General features: G+C 32.6%; 2 protein-coding genes and 1 long non-coding RNA gene across 3 annotated transcripts in view; 2 read left to right on the top strand and 1 right to left on the bottom strand.

Moving 5' to 3' along the window:
• The window catches only part of LOC143046884 (uncharacterized), a 51059-nt gene extending 35070 nt beyond the window's left edge, over positions 1-15989 (top strand). The window contains exons 4-5 of the mRNA XM_076219940.1: positions 13929-15892; positions 15984-15989. Coding sequence (XP_076076055.1) covers positions 13929-15892; positions 15984-15989 — 1970 coding nt within the window. The remainder of the gene's footprint in view (positions 1-13928; positions 15893-15983) is intronic.
• On the bottom strand, positions 580-9616 carry LOC143046386 (uncharacterized). Its single transcript, XR_012969152.1, has 4 exons — positions 9212-9616; positions 6255-6289; positions 5323-5423; positions 580-938 (listed from the first exon to the last, which is right to left on the bottom strand). It is a non-coding gene; the product is annotated as an uncharacterized LOC143046386 (long non-coding RNA).
• A 29-nt stretch (positions 15990-16018) lies between the features above and the next one.
• Positions 16019-20874, top strand: LOC143047113 (uncharacterized). The gene is made up of 2 exons (XM_076220068.1): positions 16019-16421; positions 20751-20874. The coding sequence occupies exons 1-2, from the start codon at positions 16055-16057 to the stop codon at positions 20759-20761; spliced, it is 378 nt and encodes a 125-aa protein (XP_076076183.1). The 5' UTR covers positions 16019-16054; the 3' UTR covers positions 20762-20874.
• Positions 20875-21727: the final 853 nt, after the last annotated feature.

Here is a 21727-nt window from a genome sequence, read left to right as displayed (position 1 = left end):
ACGTAAACACTAACAATTTGATTCTTTTACATATCTTCATGTATGTATATAAATCAATGAGTATATCCTTGTAGTATTTAGTTGGAAATCAAAATGACAACATTTAAATATGATAGTGTTGTCTGTCCTTTTCAACCTTTGCCTCCCTTCCATAACTGTTTTGGCAAGGCATACATTTACTGTGCGCTATCTTACAATTAGAATTGAAGCACAATATTTTATGACAGCCTATACAAATGATCTACATCCATGAAAAAACCCTCATAAGAAAGATTATCAATTACCATTTAGAATGGACTATTTGCCTTAAACATGTTAAAGATGTCTTTTGGTCTTTATGCTGGTTTAATTGATGTATACGCAATATCTCCTTTTTTATATTGAAAAGAATTGGTTATACTCAAGCCAATGTGAAGAAGAAAAGGTACATGTATTAAGGATTAGACATCATCTTTTTCTGTTGGTCAATGGAATTTTTTTTCACTACAATTGTGATTTGAATTGATTGTTGGTTGGTTGGTTCTTTGATAGAATTTGCAAAAAGACCTCAAAATATGATGGTCATATAAACACTACAAATTTGGTTATTTCAATTCTATTTATTTAACAACTGCATTTATTTTGGGACCTGATATTCACAATCATACAAAATGTGTGTACCATAGTTCTTATTTCATTAGCATTATGTGGTATTTAAATGTACTTGTGGTTGACATATATACACTCCAAGTTTACTCTGCCTTGCTCTTGGTCTCACAAAACTGTTTAACTAGTACTGTTAGTATTATTTAAACTGTTCTCCTGTTTACAATATTGTAATTTTTGCACATGAATTCCTTCATTTACTTGAACTTCTCCTTGTAAGATTCCAAGGTCATGATGATATAATCCTGTTGTTCATAATCAACAATCCATCCTTCGAAAGATTTCTTCAGCAGCTGTAATGTAAAAACAAAAGAAAATGTAGTTTGGTGGACCGTGGGAAATCATTTTTTTTTAATGGAATAGCAAAGTATACTTAAACATAATTTTTATTCAAATCCCAGCATGAATATATGTAGATGTTTGTCAGGAATGGAGATATGTCCTTTTTATAAACACAAGTCTGCTTTACTTATCTCAAAACTAAAAAGTCTGATATACATGTATCAGTGAATTACTGTAACGCAATACACCAAATTAGCCTATTGCTAATATCATATCTGAGTAACTGACCATTGGTCATTCTTAAAGGCTGTACAGTCTCTTGTGGTGAGTTGTCTCAGTGGCAATCGTACCACATATAATCTAATTTTTATACAAGTTAGAAAACTGTACATTGACTTATCAGTATGTATCATAACTAGAGACTGTGTCGCTCACCTTTGTCTATGTGCATATCATAAATGAAGGACACAGATGGATTCATGACAAAATTGTGTTTTGGTGATGGTGATGTGTGTGTAGATCTACCTATACTGAACATTATTGCTGCTTACAATTATATCTATCTATAAATTAATGAACTTGGCTCAGTAGTTAAAAAAATATTGTGAAAATTTAAAAAAAAAATGACTATGAAGGGCAATAACTCCTTAAGGGGTCAATTGACCATTTTATTCCTTGACTATGTGTAGGTCTTACTCTACTGTACATTATTGCTGTTTACAGCTTATCTCGATCTATAATAATATTCACGATAATAACCAAAATCTGCAAAATTTCTTAAAATTACCAATTCAGGGGCAGCAACCCAACAACCGGTTGTTCTACTCATCTGAACATTTCAGGGCAGGTAGATCTTGAATTATGCTCTAAATGCTTTGGTTTCAGAGATATAAGTCAAAATCTACATTTTACCCCTATGTTCTATTTTTTAGCCATGGTGGCCATCTTGGTTGGTTGGCTGGGTCACCAGACACATTTTTGAAACTAGATACCCCAATGATGAGTGTGGCCAAGTTTGCTTTAATTTTGCCCAGTAGTTTCAGAGGTTAAGATTTTTGTAAAAGTTATCAACGACGGATGCAAAGTGATGAGAAAAGCTCACTTGGCCAAGGCCAGGTGAGCTAAAAATGAGGTTTAGGTCAAATGAACACTGCAGACACCACTGACCACCTACACTATGCAATCATTCCTAGCTACATATATAGTCGATAGATTGATTATAGTATCTGGGAAAAAGACATTACCATGAAAACTAACACTAACCAATGAACAAAGAATGAAGTCAAGGTCAGATGACACAGGTACACCTTACAATATCCCATACAATACATATATTTGACCCAATTGTATATAGTACAAATGTATACATTAAAAAAATTAACATTGTCCTATGAACCATGATAAAGGATGAGGGGCAGATAAAACCTAACAGACAGACATATTCATCCTACAAACATAGTATAAACCATATATTATATACAGATGATCTATTGCTAATGCAGTATTTGAGAAACCAACCAAACCACACATAAAATTAATATTGACAAATTAAATGAACCATAAATATGAGACATGATAGCAGCCAGCACGAAGACAATAGATAAGGAAAAACTGTACAGTTGATAAAAACTAGAGAACCTGTGTCTCGCTCACCTTGGTATATGTACTTATCAAACAAAGGACACTCTACAAAGTTAACGGCTGAAGACAGACCAAGATTCAGATTAATACTGCCGGACAGATATGCAAATCATCTGACACACCAAATATATTTTAATTTATGGAAGTTCCCTACTCAGTTTCAAAATATCAAGCTTTTCTTAATACTAGTACATAGAATGCATATCGATAGGTGATTAATAAAGGAACTAAAAAACAAAAAAAATATATAGGCCAATGTGCTTGTTTTCCAGATATTAGCCATTTAAATTTTGGCAGGAAAATGTTCTCTCTTTGATTTTTTATAGCTTTATCAATGTCAATTTAAGTTCTAAACCAGATGCTCTGCAGGGCGCAGCTTTATACGACCGCAGAGGTTGAACCCTGAACGGTTGGGGCAAGTATTGACAAAACATTCAAGCTGGATTCAGCTCTAAATTTGGATTGTGATTAAATAATTGACACAGCATAGGTTTCGGACACAGAATGAATGTGGTCTAATGAACTTAAAATATTTTTTTGCCTTTGAGCAATTCACTATGCTGTTGAATATTGATTCTCTCAAAAAAATGTTTGAAGAAATTTTCTTTTTATTTATGAAATCAAAAATGAGAAAAATTTACCCCCCCCCCCCCATATTTTTTTTTTCACATCCCCCTTTCCCTTTTTTCAAAACTGATCTCAATTCAAATTTCTAATGGAGTTTGCAACAATAACTACTCATTTAAATACATCATAAAATATTAAAATGTAATAAAAGGTGCTTGTTATCACTGAACAATGCTGAATGGTAAAAATTGTTTTAATTTATCAGTTGGTAGTAAAAGTGAATATACATTGTATATTGTATAAAACAATGATTTAAGAAGTTGATTCAACTACTATTCTGGACAGAGAAAGATAATAATCAATAATCAATTGAAAATTTCTATATTTCTTGCTATTGCGCAATACTGTGCAATTGAAAATATTTGCTATTGCACAATACTGTGCAATTGAAGATTTCTTGCTATTGCGCAATACTGTGCAATTGAAAATTTCTTGCTATTGCACAATACTGTGCAATTAAAGATTTCTTGCTATTGCTGAATACTGAGTAATTGAAAATTTCTTGCTATTGCACAATACTTAATGTAATAATTTTGGATCCTGATTTGAACCAACTTGAAAACTGGGCCCATAATCAAAAAATCTAAGTACATGTTTAGATTCAGCATATCAAAAAAGCCCAAGAATTCAATTTTTGTTAAAATCAAACTTAGTTTAATTTTGGACCCTTTGGACTTTAATGTAGACCAATTTGAAAACGGGACTAAGCATTAAAAATCTACATACACAGTTAGATTTGGCATATCAAAGAATCCCAATTATTCAATTTTTTATGAATCAAACAAAGTTTAATTTTGGACCCCGATTTGGAACAACTTGAAAACTGGGTCAATAATCAAAAATCTAAGCACATTTTTAGATTCAGCATATCAAAGAACCCCAGGGATTCAATTTTTGTTAAATCAAAACTAACTTTGGACCTTAATGTAGACCAATTTGAAAAAGGGACCAAAAATTAAGAATCTACATACACAGTTAGATTCGACAACATCAAAGAACCCCAATTGTTCAATTTTTGATGAAATCAAACAAGTTTAATTTTGGACCCCGATTTGGACCAACTTGAAAACTGGGCCAATAATAAAAAATCTAAGTACATTTTTAGATTCAGCATATCAAAGAACCCCAAGAATTCAATTTTTGTTAAATCAAACTAAGTTTAATTTTGGACCCTTTGGACCTTAATGTAAACCAATTTGAAAAAGGGACCAAAAATTAAGAATCTACATACACAGTTAGATTCGGCATATCAAAGAACCCCAATTGTTCAATTTTTGATGAAATCAAACAAAGTTCAATTTTGGACCCTTTGGGCCCTTATTCCTAAACTGTTGGGACCCAACCTTCCTTAAGTGGTCATAAACCTTGTGTTTAAATTTCATAGATTTCTATTTACTTATACTAAAGTTATGGTGCGAAAACCAAGAATAATGCTTACTTGGGCCCCTTTTTGGCCGCTAATTCCTAAACTGTTCAGACCTCAACTCCCAAAATCAATCCTAACCTTCCTTTTGTGGTCATAAACCTTGTGTCAAAATTTCATTGATTTTTATTTACTTAAACTAAAGTTATAGTGCGAAAACCAAGAACATGCTTATTTTGGCCCTTTTTGGCCCGTAATTCCTAAAATGTTGGGACCAAAACTCCCAAAATCAATCCCAACCTTCCTTTTGTGGTCATAAACCTTGTGTTAAAATTTCATAGATTTCTATTCACTTTTACTAAAGTTAGAGTGCGAAAGCTAAAAGTATTCGGACGACGTCAACATCATACCATATACGACCAAATTTTTTTTAATTTTTGGGGTTGTATAAAAACTATTAAAAAAATAACAAAGATTTTATAAGACTTTTCCAGACATGACAGATGGCATATAGTTTTACATCTAAAAGATTTATAGAAAGAAAAATGGGGGTCAATTGGGGGAATTTTTTAAAGACGATAAATGAATAAAACCTGAGGATTCTGATAATCTGACAAAAATCACAAAACATGACAAGCAAACATCATTAAAGTAATATATATATAGTAAATGATAAATTTTGTAGACATGTTTGGAAATTGTCTTTGAATAACTCAATGTATCCTATATATATACAATGTATGCATCATTTATATAAATTTTACCTAAAACATAATTTTCTTTTCTTTTAAAAGCTTGTTAGATCTATACTATAGTACTGTATATACAGGATCTGATCATACACCAAAGAACATATTTGATAAACCTAAGAAAGAAAAAATAATAATAGTTTTATATAAATTAGTATATAAAAAAAGTTTAGATTTTTTTACCCTCCCTTAAATAGATGATTATGAAGTTTATGTTTAACTGTTACAGTCTTTAAATAGTATATACATGTATATGTGTGGCTATGGCGCGGAATCAGGATCAACAATAATATTTACGTGATTGTGAATCTGCTATTAAACATGTCGCCTCTTGTTTTTGGTGGTTTACTGTTGTTCAGTCTTTTATAATTAGTTTTCTAAATAGTGGTGTGTGGACTTATGGTTGTTTTTTTGTTTTGTAAGACAATAAGTTTCACTTCCTCTTGTAAGTTTTGAATGTCTCTTTTAATTTTTCTGTATCATCATGACCATTCTTTTTAAGATTAACAACTCATGGAAGGAGTTGGCAAGACAATTTTTGTGCTGTTAAGCTATAGTATTGGTTGACTTTGCGATCAAATTTGAAGTTAAACAAGTTTTTCAGTATATAGTTTAACGACCAACTATCGCTAGTTTTCCCCAAATTGCTGATATGATGCATGATTTTAAGGTAATTTTCATTCCAGCTATTTGACCTTATGACCTATTTGTTGATCTTGTCTTTTTGAACATAAACATCGGGGCGTTTTATAGATGACTATGGGGTATAGGCTTTGCTCATTGTTGAAGGCCGTACGTTGACCTACAGTTGTTACGTCTGTATCATTTTGGTCTCTTGTGGACAGTTGTCTCATACTACATCTTCTTTTTTATATTGTACATCATACATGACAAATTGATAGCTACAGCTTATAATTGTTTGCTACAAAACAGTATCTAATACTTACCCATTTATATTCAGTTGTTGGAATAGTGATTGGCACTGAAAAATTAAAAAAATATACTTAATTTTCATGCATACATGTACAAATAATTTGCATAATCTGCAAATATTTTTACAAAATTTACTTGACCATCAGGTGGATAGTTGCCAATGTCATGTGTGTGTGACATTGGCATTCATATTGCATGCTGCATCTGCTAATTTTGAAATTAGCATGGTATCTTTTTTTAGATTTATATCAATTTGACAGTTCTAAAAAAGGTTTAAACTTCAAAATGTTATTGCTTTTGGCATTGCAATTTTGTAAACATACATGTATACAGATGCAGGATTCATTTTGTGATTATAAGCATAAGTTTTAAACATTTGTATGAGACATACTTAAGATAGAGAACAGAAACTAGATTCAGCCATTTTTTCTAATAATGGGGCATATCTCTTTGACTCCACAAAATTTTAACCTCAATCTGTGCTTTGTGGTAATAAGCATTGTGTACAATGTATATATGTAGTAGCACTTTCATAATATTTAGTCGAGACAAACTTATGTTGGATTACGAAACAATATAACGAGACTGCATATGATCAATCAGGTATCCAATATCCATAGTCCAAGTAGTTACATAGCATATATATATAGATATAAATAAGATGTGGTATGTAATCTTTAGATATAGGAAGATGTGGTATGAGTGCCAATGAGAAAACTCTCCATCCAATTTACAATTTATGAAAAATAAAGTAAACCATTATAGGTAAAGGTACATCCTTCAACATGTAGCCTTGGCTCACACCAAACAGCAAGTTATAAAGGGCCCCAAAAATTACTAATGTTAAACCATGCAAACAGGGAAACCAATGGTTTAATCTATATAAAAACGAGAATTGAGAAACATATATGAATTAAGAACCTTAGTGAGCGGGCCCACATACCCTACATGTACGTCCCCACATTGTCATTGGAGAAATTAAATAAGAAAAGAAAATAGAATGAGAAAAAAAAATTGAATCATAATTTCCTGTCAATATGCACATCTACATTATGAGTATGTCCTTATTAATAATTATCTAAAAAGTTTCATGAAATTCTGTTGTATGGTTTCAGAGAAGTTGCGATGATGAACTGTTACAGTAGTATATTACAGCAAACTAGTTCAAAGGGGCGTAACTCCTGGAAAAAAAATTAAATTGTAATTTCATGTCGGTATGCCCATCTACGTTGTATGTCCTTATTATCTACAAAGTTTAATGGAATTCAGTTGTGTGGTTTCAGAGGAGTTGCGATGACAAACTGTTGCAGTAGTACATTAAAGCAAAAAAGTTCAAAGGGGCGCAACTTCTTGAAAAAAAAAAATGAATCGTGATTTCCTGTTGATATGCACATCTACATATAATGTCCTTATTATCTAAAAAGGTTTCGTGAAATTATGTTGTTTGGTTCAAGAGGAGTTGCTATGACAAGAAACAGGACTGACGGGTCAAAAACATTATATACGCAATATTGCGTGGGGTATAACTACATAAACAGAGGACAACCACTGCAGGGCAGATCCAGCCATTTTAAAAAGGGGGGGGGGTCCAAATATATGTCTCATTTCAATTGCATTAATCGACCAAAAAAAGGGGGGTTCCAACCCCAAGAACCCTCCCCTTGGATCCACTACTGCGCTGACACATCAGATTCTATTCATATATGGTACCGTACATGTACATTGTATTATCAAAATATCATGACAATATTCATGATTTTATATTCTTAAATTATAATTTTTAGTAAACATGTAATGAGGGGGGTCGAATGAGTCATGATCCTGAAATCCAGGGCTTAATAACACGAAAAAGGTCCTGCCCCCTTCTGTAAACATGTATTATGTAAATCTTTTATAATTTTAGTGTCTATTAACTATGTCTAGTGCTACAACTCAGTCAACTATGTCATTGTACATTGTAACTAATTCATACATTTTATCTTGAATAAAGTCAAAGACAATTAATCTTGGGGGTGGGGAGTGGGGAAGCACAGAGGCGGATTTAGGGGGGGGGCAGGCCCCCCTTTTTGGGAAAAAATTTTGTTGCTTATATAGGGAATCACTGAAGCGTGACTGGAGCGGGCCCCCACTTATGAAAATTTCTGGATCCGCCACTGAAGCAGTCTTCACGCTGAGTGGCAGCCCAGGCTAGTAAAATTGCTCTCACTCGGGCCTGTTAAAATCATATCTACACTACGGGCCAACAGAATCTATAACTAAAAAATTTCAAAAATTGAGCTCCTGGCCTGTAGATTACTGGGGAAAGGCTAATTTAATTAGTATGGGAAGCTACTTAATGCTGATGGGGTTCTGTTACCCAACCCTTTATTTTCATATATTAATTTAAATAAATAAAACCTTTTTTTTTATATGAGGGGGAGGACAGGGGGGTACCCTTCTTCCTTCTCCCACCCCTCTTCTCCTTTCTCCTACCCCCTTTCTCCTTTCTCCCATTAGAATAAAACATCTCCTTTTGAGATATTTTGTCTTGAAATATTAGATCATTTTTTAAAAGGAGAGATATTTTATTTTTTCTCCTTTCTCCTACCCCCTTTCTCCCTGTCTCCCTTACCCCTGTCCTCCCCCTCTTATATAGTCATTACCTTTGAAGTAAAATGGTTGCTAGATCCCTACTATTTTTCATATAATATCTGATTCAGTTTATAAAACCTTTATGCCATTTAAATATATTTGTTTCGTTTTTAAAAACAGTAGGGCGAACGAACACATGGCAAAATTGTCATGCAATAAGCCAAGGACGAACGGACTTGACATCGTTGTCAACGGTCTTGCTATGAATGTTTGTTTGTTTGTATATAAATATATGGCAACGCTGATTAGCAACGTTTCAACATTGCATTCAACATACTTAATATATGTAGTGTGTTTGTTTAAGCGATCTGAGTGATCTACCCATTTATTAATTATTTACCAAAATAAGTTATCTGAATCTGCCTCTTGTTTCGTTGACTGTTTGACAAGTCGTCCCCATTTTTGAAGCTGTAAAGCGACCTTCTTCTCGGAAAATAATCCGCCTCTGCTTGGTTTGCATATTTTATTCCATTTGTTTTAATTCAAATGTCCGTCTCTCCAAGTCAATATTTCTCATAAACAATCGCACCCAGCGTCCTTGTCGTCTGCGTCATAACATCTAAAAAAAGGAAAACCGAATCCGGACTAAATATCCCGATTACGTTACTGGTTCCCGCTGACGCATTTTCAATGTTGAGTATATTATTAGTTCTGTCGTTTTTAATGATCATTAATACTGCCTTTTCAAAATAAGAATGACTGGCCTCGGAAATTTGCAAACTGATAAAAAAATATATCGTTGAGAATAACGGCATGACACGGATTAGGTTCTTCTCACTTGTTATGATGGTATGATACTAAATCACCGGACACAATTACGAGGGGGCGCAAGGGGGGTCCCAATAACAGCAAAACAGCAAATTGATTTGGCTCATAACAGATAACAAGGAATTAAAATGGACAAAAACAGATAACAGTAAATGAAATATTAAAATAATTCGGTCTTTGACAAATCAGTATTTCTTATTACGGATATAATCCTTTGTAATGCATTCCATTTTTTATGACTATGTTTTTAGTATTAATTTATGTATCTAGAATGTGTTTAAATTACTACTCAATATATTATAATATTTTTTATACGCTCGTTTACGGAACGTATTATGGTATACTGTTGTCCGTCTGTTGTCAACATGTCGGACATTAACTCAAAAACTCTATAACCATTTGCATTAAACTTTGGGAAATTGTTTATATCTATTGACGTGAGCTCCCTTTGTTGCTAATAAAAAAAGTGACCTAAAAGAGTTTGATATTCTGACTTTTTCTAAATGACCATTTAATGAGGTGTGTGAATTTTTCTTAATAAAACTATGAGGCAAAGTGGTATATAGGGTAGAAAAATCAACAGCACCAATTATAAGCATGCAATTTATCAAGTACTTCGAACGAATTTTGACACTCGAAAGCAATTTATTCCACTATTTTCAAAGGCCTTATTTGAACAATTTTTTATCAGCTGAGGTTTTTGATTGTACCAAGTGTACTAGTAAGTAGAATACATAGTTTAGTAGGGAAACAATGGCTTGAAACGAAACAAATCTTTGTTTGTAATGAGTTATGTGCAGCTTCAGACCCAAGTACATGGAACTTTCATTGTACAATGCATTTGGTTCTGCTTTGAAAAGAATTACAGAGCTAAGTCTATGTACCATATTATATAAAAGGTTAAGTGGTTGTTAGGACCTAGTCCTTAATTGAGATCCTTGTCAGATATTCCTGGCCATATGTTTTTTGTCATATTAAGAATTGTTTTATTTAATATGTTCGTACGGAAAACAAGGAACATTATTCTCATACAAAAAATTCTAAATACACATTCATAAAAAAATATGGAATTTATTACAAAGGATAATCATAAGATATACTTGAATTGTCCTGGACCTCACTTCTGTGATGGGTATATGTTAATGGAATCCTTCTCTGAATACGGGACAAACATATTAGTAGTGGTAGACCCCAATGGCCAATGATCTTCAATTTATACCAAATATTGACTGTCAAAAAAAATGCTAATATTCCAATTTTCAATAACAGTTAACAGCAAATACATTATCACAATAACAGATAACAAAAAAACTAAAAGCCCAATAACAGCTAACAACGAATAAGACAATAACAGCTAACAGCAAATATATTTTCAAAATAACAGATAACAAAGAATTAAATTGCCCCATAACAGCATAACAGTTAAACCCCTTGCCCCCCCTCAATTACGAACGATTTTTGAACTGTAATTAATATTTTTTTATTTAGACTACTTTTCTTGAATTGAACGGGACACCGGGATCGGGTGTTTTTAAGCTCGGGATTTCGGAATTGACCCTTTCGGGATCCGGGAATCGTTTTTTTCGGATTTCGGGACATCGGGATTTATTTTATTTAAATTCGGGACCTCGGGAATTCGTTTTTTAAGTCCGGGATTTCGGGATCAGGACCCCTCCTATCCCCCCTCTCATCGACATCAGACTCGGACTTCTCTTAAAATTGAACTGAATAAATAATATTTCTTGGTATTGTTATGCGTTTACTTTTCTACATTGGCTAGAGGTATAGGGGGAGCTAGGGTTGATATCTCATAAACATGTTTAACCCCGCCGCATTTTTGCGCCTGTCCCAAGTCAGGAACCTCTGGCCTTTGTTAGTCTTGTATTATTTTAATTTTAGTTTCTTCGTGTACATTTGGAGTTTAGTATGGCGTTCATTATCACTGAACTATTATATATTTGTTTAGGGGCCAGCTGAAGGTGCGGGAATTTCTCGCCCTACATTGAAGACCTGTTGGTGACCTTCTGCTGTTGTTTTTTTCTATGGTCGGGTTGTTGTCTCGTTGACACATTCCCCATTTCCATTCTCAATTGTATTTATAAAATTGCACCTGTCTTGACACCTTCGACTTCGTTTATCTGAAAAACTAATAAAGGGGGTGGGGAGGTTTCACTTTAAATTAATATGTAAAGTGCTAAAATTATGGTTCATGATGTATTCATTCGTAAGTTAACCTTACAAATAGATCCCAAATAAACTCCAGAAATTAGCTGCATACCAGAAGACCAGCCAACGTAAACAATGAATCATTCCCCCCATCCCCGGTAAATATATTTACTAACTGTGATTATAAACAGAATAAATCAACATATGACCATGGAAATATCACATCCAAGTGTCCTTCTGATCCCTGCTGGTATTTCTATTCTCATTTTACTGTAAAATGAGGATAGATTTGAAAAACCTAAGGCGGATTAGGGGGAAGTGCTTACTGAACAACAAAGATATATTAAGACCTTTAGCGTAGACTTCAAAATTTCATAATAACTTATAAATATCTGATTCATTTATTCACACAGCCCGGTCACACAGTCAGTCAGGTTTTAACAGCACAAATAGATATCTTTTTCAATTATGGTTTCAATGGTAATTAATTTGGCGATAATTTGTGAATGTCCTTTAATTTTTGGTTACTTATTCCTTTTCGAATTATTTTTTACTGTCAAAGAGAATATTGTGTTCGTCTAATACCTTTCTCTGCATGTAAAAATGTATAGGTAGAGGCTATGTTTCGCTCCCCTGTACCAATTTATCCCTTTGAAAGAAAACAAAATACAAGTTGGGATGCTCTCTGTCATGCTTCCTACATAAAACAGTGAACATTATTTTGTTCTGATTAGTGAGTGTATAAATATATTGTTAAAATGGTAATTAAGCCAGTTGCTTAATCATAAGGTCAGGATTGAGTAAGGCTAAGACACTGTAAGAGGGTGAAAACTGTTGTTAGTACCTGACTTATCAGAGACATATATTTTTTTAAAAGATACATATATTGTATTATACAGCTATGTGTTGTGTTACATTCTGTTGAAGTCATGATAGTACATATATTTTTAGTGTTTTGGCCATTCTTTCTTCATTGCCATATTCTAATTGCTCAATACTTTAAAATGGAAAGGGGGGGGGGGGGGGGGGGGTGGACAAGGGAAATAAATCAAATTTATCTAAATATGAGTATACTTTGTAATCAGTTATAGAAACTATTATTTTAAATTAACTCCCATTGCCTCAGCAGTTACATCTAACCTTAAGTGGAAATGATTCCTTTCAAACAAAAAGATATGATAAGATGATATTTTCATACTTGTATCAAAGACATACATTGTAAATACATGAATGTTTCACCTTTTCACATTGATTTTTTTTTATTCATTTAAAAATAAGGAGATGTGGTATGATTGCCAATAAGAGTACTTCTGAGTTCAACAGAAAATTTGCACATGCATTTTTAAAATTCTAGATTCACATGCATGACTATATTTAATGTGTAAATTTTAAGTTTAATAATACCAGAGACATATATACATACAATATAGCTTATTAAAGGAGGAAAATGTGCTTTATCATTTTATCAGCTTAAAGAGGCTTAGCATGAACAGATAATTTTAACCATTATGCAAATATTCATGTTTTCATATTTATATGCTGTAACAGTTCTAATTTTTTTGTCAGCTTATACACTATTTATAAATATACTCTCTAGAAAATAAAAAGCGATGGAAAATAAATTGTGAAAAACATGTTCAATTTGATGTAAAATTCTCTTGAAGTTATAAAATGAGTTTTTTAATATGAGAAAAAAAAGGCTGCGTAACACAAAAATATATAATGAAAACGCACGTAAAGCACACGTAAAACATATGTTTTACGTGCGTTTTTAAAACATACTTTTTACGTACGTGATGTATTACGCCCGTTTCAAAACGGGCGTAAAACACCCGTTTTGGTACAGGCGTTTAACGCATGTTGGCTAAAACATGCGTTTTCCATACGTAAAACGTACGTTTTACAGACGTTTTTTAAAACGTACGTAAAACATGCGTTGCACTTTTTGCTGTGTAAAACAAACAATATAAGAAGAAAAAAACACAATTTGGAATAAAGTTAGGAGAATATGCGGATAAAACAGTTTAAGTATTTGCTCTGAATAACATGCTTCAATCTCCAAAAAGCATATGCACTGCACTTTAATCTGAACAAACAAAGTAATACATTTATTTATATTTCAGCACAAATAAGTCAGATTCTTGTGGAGTGGAAGGATAATGACCAGATGTTTATAACAACGGAAGCTACCAAACATGTACTTAAATATGTACAGGAGAACAGTTGTGTAACTATTACTGCTAGTTCTGGTGTTGGTAAGACGGCAATACTCCGACATGTGTCTTTACAAATGAAAATCGAAGGGTACGATATACTACCAATTACAGACCCATGTGACATTGTTAAGTTTTATAACCCAAACCAGAAAACATTGTTTGTTATTGATGATTTATGTGGAAACTATTCTTTAAACCAGACCGACATAAAAGTTTGGGAACCAGTCATGGAGCGAATAAAAAGGATCCTTTCGAATACACATGCTAAGATAATAGCAGCATGTCGATTACAAGTGTATCAGGATGACAAGTTCGAATCTTTATCAATTTTCAAATCATGTGCATGTAACATTTTATCAGATAACATGTGCTTGACAAAAGCTGAAAAAGAGTCAATAGCTGAAGTATATCTTAAAACTAAAGCTCCTGAGATTATAGATTATTATGATTTATATGATTGTTTCCCTCTTTTATGTAAATTGTATCATGAAAATCCTGAACTTAATATCAAAGATTTTTTCCAGAGCCCATTTACAGTTTATGAAGCAGAGATTGACAAACTACAGAAAAAGGGATTTTCTAGTAAATACTGTGCTTTGGCTCTATGTGTCATATTTAACAACAATTTGAATGAAGAGATATTAACAGAGGATATGAACAAAGAAACAAGATCTATTATTGAGAACACGTGTGAGGCATGTAAACTGGATAGAGGGACATCACGTCTTACTTTACAGGATGAACTAAACTCACTTACAAATACATTTCTAAAAAAGGAAAAAAACAAATACAAAACTATACATGATAAAATATTCGACTTTCTGGTGTACTACTTTGGACAGAAAATAATCAGCTGCTTGATAAAGAATGCACATATTTGTTTGATCAGGGAAAGATTTTTGATATATAAACAAAACAATGTTGATCCGTTTATAACAATTGTACCTCCTAAGTATCATGACATGTACATGGAAAGAATGATTAATGACTGGTCAAAAGGCAAAGTAAATGATGTGTTTTGTAACATAAATATGAGGATTCCTCACTTCCGACAGAGATTTCTATGTGTTTTGAATAAACTGGATGTATCTTACCAGAAACAACTAGCATTCACCTGTGATGTAAGAAACAATGATACTGCTCTGTTTCTGTCATGTTTTAATGGTGACATTCCTATGATTAATTGGTGTATTAATAATGGTGTTGACGTTAATCAATGCAGGAATGATGAGACATCACCATTATATATAGCCGCTCAAAAAGGTTGGACAGAAATAGTAAGGATGTTGTTAGACATAGGGGCAGATTATAATAAATGTGACAATGAAGGTTGGTCACCTGTAATGGTTGCTTGTAGTAATGGACATACAGAAATAGTAAGGATGTTGTTAGACATAGGAGCAGATTATAATAAATGTAACAATAATGGTTGGTCACCTGTAATGCTTGCTTGTGGTAATGGACATACAGAAATCGTAAGGATGTTGTTAGACATAGAAGCAGATTACAATAAATGTAACAATGAAGGTTGGTCACCTGTAAAGATTGCTTGTAGATATGGACATACAGAAATAGTAAGGATGTTGTTAGACAAAGGAGCAGATTATAATAAATGTGACAATGATGGTTGGTCACCTGTAATGAGTGCTTGTAGTGAGGGACATACAGAAATAGTAAGGATGTTGTTAGACAAAGGAGCAGATTATAATACATGTAACAATGATGGTTGGTCACCTGTAAAGATTGCTTGTAGATATGGACATACAGAAATAGTAAGGATATTGTTAGACATAGGGGCAGATTATAATAAATTTGACAATAAAAGTTGGTCACCAGTAATGAATGCTTGTAGATATGGATATACAGAAATAGTAAGGATGTTGTTAGACATTGGGGCAGATTACAATAAATGCAATGAAGGTTGGTCACCTGTAAAGATTGCTTGTAGATATGGATATACAGAAATAGTAAGGATGTTGTTAGACATTGGGGCAGATTACAATAAATGTAACAATGAAGGTCGGTCACCTGTAATGAGTGCTTGTAGTAATGGACATACAGAAATAGTAAGGATGTTGTTAGACAAAGGAGCAGATTATAATAAATGTAAAAATGATGGTCGGTCATCTCTAATGAGTGCTTGTTTTCGGGGACATACAGAAATAATAAGGATGTTATTAGACAAAGGAGCAGATTATAATAAATTTGACAATGATGGTTGGTCACCTTTAATGTTGGCTTGTAGTACGGGACACGCAGAAGTAGTAAGGATGTTGTTAGATAAAGGAGCAGATTATAATAAATGTAACAACGAAGGCAAGTCAGCTGTCATAATTGCTTCTGAAGGAGGTCATTTTGATATAGTTAATATGATAGATGAATATTCAAGGAAAGAAACAGGTATATAAAATATAATCATGATACAGTACACTACAAAATATAATATGAATTTAGCAAGCCTAAAAGGGTACACCATCACCAAAAAGATAAAATCATGAACAAATTTTAAATATTTTGGATAACTCATATCCTTCATCAGTAAGATGCCAAATGATTCTTATCTTGACATGTGGTAGCCAAACTAAATATCACGAATCAATGCGCTGGTAAATTTTTCAATATTGTTGTTTGGGAGGAGGAATAAATTCTTTAATACCGTATAAAGAGTCCTATACGGAGACCTGAGCTAAAATGAGTGATTTATGTATGTTATTTTCATTCATGCCCTCTAGAATGTCTAGGAAAACTGTCCTTAACTTTCTTATCCAAAAACATTGCCGAGCAATTCTGTAGAACCTTGACCAACCTTTGTCGGGGTCTTTGATAGTGATAGCAAGTCTTCGAGATCAACTTGGGCGTGCCGAGGTGATGTCAAATAATGACATACGGAGAGTTCGTCTTGCAGGTGTAGTCATTTTGATTACCATTCATGCGTTTGTTGAATGGCTATTCTGTCTTGCCAATATACTGCATGCCACATCGACCCCGAAAAAGGTTAACAACATTCTGGGTTTTGCAAGTTACATTGCACTTTTTAGTGTCTGATAAACTTATTTGTGAGAGCAGAATGTCCTATAATGAAAGCTCTTCAACTGCAGGATGTAGCAAGTCGTGTGGTAACAGACGATGTCCGACTAGCCAACACATACTAGTACTAAATACTCAAACATGTACTTGCTACTTTACTGGGTTCGTGTTCACTATATATTTCAATGTAACTTGCGAAACCCAGAATGTTGTACATGTATATATAAAACAAGTTTATGTTTTTTCCATATCATTTAGTTTGAAGCTTTACAATTTAACAGTGGGTAACCTCACTTCCTGTTAATGACATACACTATCATGCTGGTATTGTTTTGTATTTCACTGTACTTCTTTTTTTTATATTTCCCTGAACTTTAAAAAGGTTTTATATTACCACTGTATTTTCAAAATGTTTAAAAGTAACCACTGTATTTTCAAAGCATTCCACATTAACCACTTTACTTTCAAAATGTTTAGTAATAATCACTGTACTTTCAAAATGTTTCATTTTAACCAATGTACTTTCAAAATGTTTTATATCAACAACAGTCCTTTCAAAATGTTTTACATTAACCACTGTACATCATCCAAAATGTTTTATATTAACAACTTTTTTTTCAAATTGTTTTATATTGACAACTTTTCTTTCAAAATGTTTTATATTTACAACTTTTCAAGAAGTTTCATATTAACCACTGTACTTTCAAAACATTCCATATCAGCAACTGAAATTTCAAAATGTTTAATAATAAGCACTAGTACTGTACCTTCCAAAGGTTTTATATTTACAACTTTTCTTTCAAATTGTTTTATATTAACAACTTTTCTTTCAAAATGTTTTATGTTAACAACTTTTCAAGAAGTTTCATAATAACCACTGTTTAAATAAACATTTCATATTGACAACTGTACATTCAAAATGTTTTTTTATTAACCACTGTACTTTTAAAACATAACATATTAACCAATGTTCTTCCAAAATGTTTTATATTAACCAATGTACTTCAAAAATGTTTTATATCAACCACTGTACATCCAAAATGTTTTATATCAACCACTGTACTTCCAAAATATTTTATATTAACCAATGTACTTCCAAAACGTTTTATATCAACCACTGTACATCCAAAATGTTTTATATCAACCACTGTACTTCCAAAATGTTTTATTTTAACCAATGTAGTTCCAAAATGTTTTATATCAACCACTGTACATCCAAAATGTTTTATATCAACCACTGTACTTCCAAAATGTTTTATATTAACCACTGTTCGTCCAAAATGTTTTATATCAACCACTGTACTTCCAAAATGTTTTATATTAACCAATGTACTTCCAAAATGTGTTATATCAACCACTGTACATCCAAAATGTTTTATATCAACCACTGTACATCCAAAATGTTTTATATTAACCACTGTACATCCAAAATGTTTTATATCAACCACTGTACTTCCAAAATATTTTATATTAACCACTGTACATCCGAAATGTTTTATATTAACCAATGTACTTCCAAAATGTTTTATACTAACCACTGTACATCCAAAATGTTTTATATTAACCACTGTACTTCTAAAATGTTTTATATTAACCAATGTAATTCCAAAATGTTTTATATCAACCACTGTACATTCAAAATGTTTGATATCAACCACTGTACATCCAAAATGTTTTATATCAACCACTGTACATCCAAAATGTTTTATATCAACCACTGTACTTCCAAAATGTTTTATATTAACCACTGTATATCAAAATTGTTTTATATCAACCACTGTACTTCCAAAATGTTTTATATCAACCACTGTACATCCAAAATGTTTTATATCAACCACTGTACATCCAAAATGTTTTATATCAACCACTGTACATCCAAAATGTTTTATATCAACCACTGTACATCCAAAATGTTTTATATTAACCAATGTACTTCCAAAATGTTTTATATTAACCACTGTTCGTCCAAAATGTTTTATATCAACCACTGTACTTCCAAAATGTCTTATATCAACCACTGTACATCCAAAATGTTTGATATCAACCACTGTACATCCAAAATGTTTTATATCAACCACTGTACTTCCAAAATGTTTTATATTAACCACTGTACATCCAAAATGTTTTATATTAACCACTGTACTTCCAAAATGTTTTATATCAACCACTGTACTTCCAAAATGTTTTATATCAACTAAAAAACTTCAAAATTTTATTTTCACCTCTGTACTTTCAAAATATTTTGTTTGCCTCTTGATGTTTAGCAAGCAACAGTCAATCCAATTCAAGTTAAATACACAGAAAACGCATGTTGTGCAATAATATAATGATTTTGACTAAATTACTAATATAGATGATAAAAGAATTCAGTGTGCGATGTGATTACATATATAAGCATTAAACAGAGCTATATGTTTTCATTAACCAAACAAGTTTAATCATTGATGGTTGGTACATTTTTACTTGGATGAACACGGAAATTAATACTCCTAAGCATTTTATGGGCCTACCGTCGCAGAGGGGGTATAAGTTTTATCCTTGTCCATCTGTACATCAAAATATTGGTTTCCATCTAACTTTACTTTGCTTCAACAAAATTATATGAAACTTATACACAACGCTCATTTCCACAAAACACAGATCAAGTATGAGTTTTGGTGGCGTCATTTTTACCGTTCTAGAGTTATATGTCCTCTACAAATGGAAATAAAATATCTCGCTGAGTCCAGCCTTATACGACCGCAGTGGTCAAATACTAACTGAATTTGGATTGTGATCAAACTCTAATGCACAATACTGTGCAATTAAAGAATTTGAAAAATTCCTGCATGCTTAGGGCAATAAATTTGAATAGCGTCCCTATGAGAATCCTACAACCGTTCTAGAGTTATATAATGTTTATTAAATATAATGTTTTATTCAAGGGGGTATTATACTTGAATTTAAGTTTTATCTAATCATATCTTAAGAAATGTACTGATATTGAATTATTGTTTCCCCCTTCTCTAAATTGCCTTTTTCTTAAGCCTTTACCTTAACCTTGGCGTCATTTTTACCGTTCTAGAGTTATATGTCCTCTACAAATGGAAATAAAATATCTCGCTGAGTCCAGCCTGATACGACCGCAGTGGTCAAACTCTGAATACTTGGGGCAAATTTTGAAACAATATTTAAGCTTGATACTAACTGAATTTGGATTGTGATCAAACTCTAATGCACAATACTGTGCAATTAAAGAATTTGAAAAATTCCTGCATGCTTAGGGCAATAAATTTGGATAGCGTCCCTATGATAATCCTACAACCGTTCTAGAGTTATATAATGTTTATTAAATATAATGTTTTATTCAAGGGGGTATTATACTTGAATTTAAGTTTTATCTAATCATATCTTAAGAAATGTACTGATATTGAATTATTGTTTCCCCCTTCTTTAAATTGCCTTTTTCTTAAGCCTTTACCTTAACCTAAAAGAAATATCATTAGAACTTCTGCAAACACACAGCACAAATGAAAGGGAAACCCGTTTTGAAAAAGAAAAGGTAAACAAACATGCACAGCAAGGTAGATAATGTTTATTGATTCTGAAAGACAAATACTAAATCACTTAAAACCTGTCATGACAAAGTTTTGATTAACAAAGGAAACGCCTGACAATTCGGAAAGAAATACACATTGCTCTATCAACTTTCTTATTTTTCAGGTACTTTATGATTCTGTGTGGATTGTTATTTAAGGTGATGACTGTAAAGCTAATGCAACACAACAATTAGAAGCTAGAGTTATGGATTAACAATCATTCAATGATATATCTTGTATCCATAAGATTATGCATAATGGATTTGTAATAAACAAAAACAAAAATTTTAGATGCTTAACATTATAATAACATGATGCTCGTTTGAGATAACTTTAATCGTGATTATTCAAACGAGTACTTTCGGATTTTGGTTACTTTCTCATGAAATATTGTAAATTCAATATTACTTCGTCAAAAGCAGTCAGTGTTCCGCAACCATAACCTCTCACTGCTTATGTCTTTATAATGAACCTACAAGACTGTCCATCAGTCTACCAGCTGACTGTGTAGTGATGAGACAGAATTTATCTCTTTCTCATTTTTAGCTCACTAGGCCCGCAAGTGAGCTTTTCTCTTCACTTGGCGTCCGTCACAGTTTGAATCAGTGACTCAGTGGAATGAAACAAAATTTGGCATGAATGTTCGTTATAAGGTACTGACTAAATGCTGTTACTTTGTAGCAAGGTCTCCAGCACGGGACTGTCGTTTAACATAAGACCCTTTTGACAATACATACAAATGTCTTCTTTTAGAGAACTACTGAATGGAATGAAACCAAACATGCTCCTTATGTGGTGCTGACCAAGTGTTGTAATTTTTTGTAGCCGATCCATCATCCAAGATATCCATAAAAAGGTACTTAGTTTAACATATGACCCTTTTGGGCTTTACATACAAATGTCTTCTTTTAGAGAACCTCGATATGGAATGAAATAAAAATTGCATGAATTTTCCATATGAGGTGCTGACAAAGTATTGTAACTTTGTAGGTGATCCTGTGGACAATGCATAAAATGGTCTTCTTTTAGATAACAACTAAATGGAATGAATGTTCAAAATCAGGTGCAGGCCAAGTGTTGTTACTTTGTAACCAATCAATC

Source organism: Mytilus galloprovincialis, chromosome 9 (assembly GCF_965363235.1).
Source record: "Mytilus galloprovincialis chromosome 9, xbMytGall1.hap1.1, whole genome shotgun sequence".
Classification (NCBI taxonomy): Eukaryota; Metazoa; Mollusca; class Bivalvia; order Mytilida; family Mytilidae; genus Mytilus; species Mytilus galloprovincialis.
The sequence above is the reverse complement of the archived record's forward strand: the minus strand, read 5'-3'. Positions and strand labels throughout refer to the sequence as shown.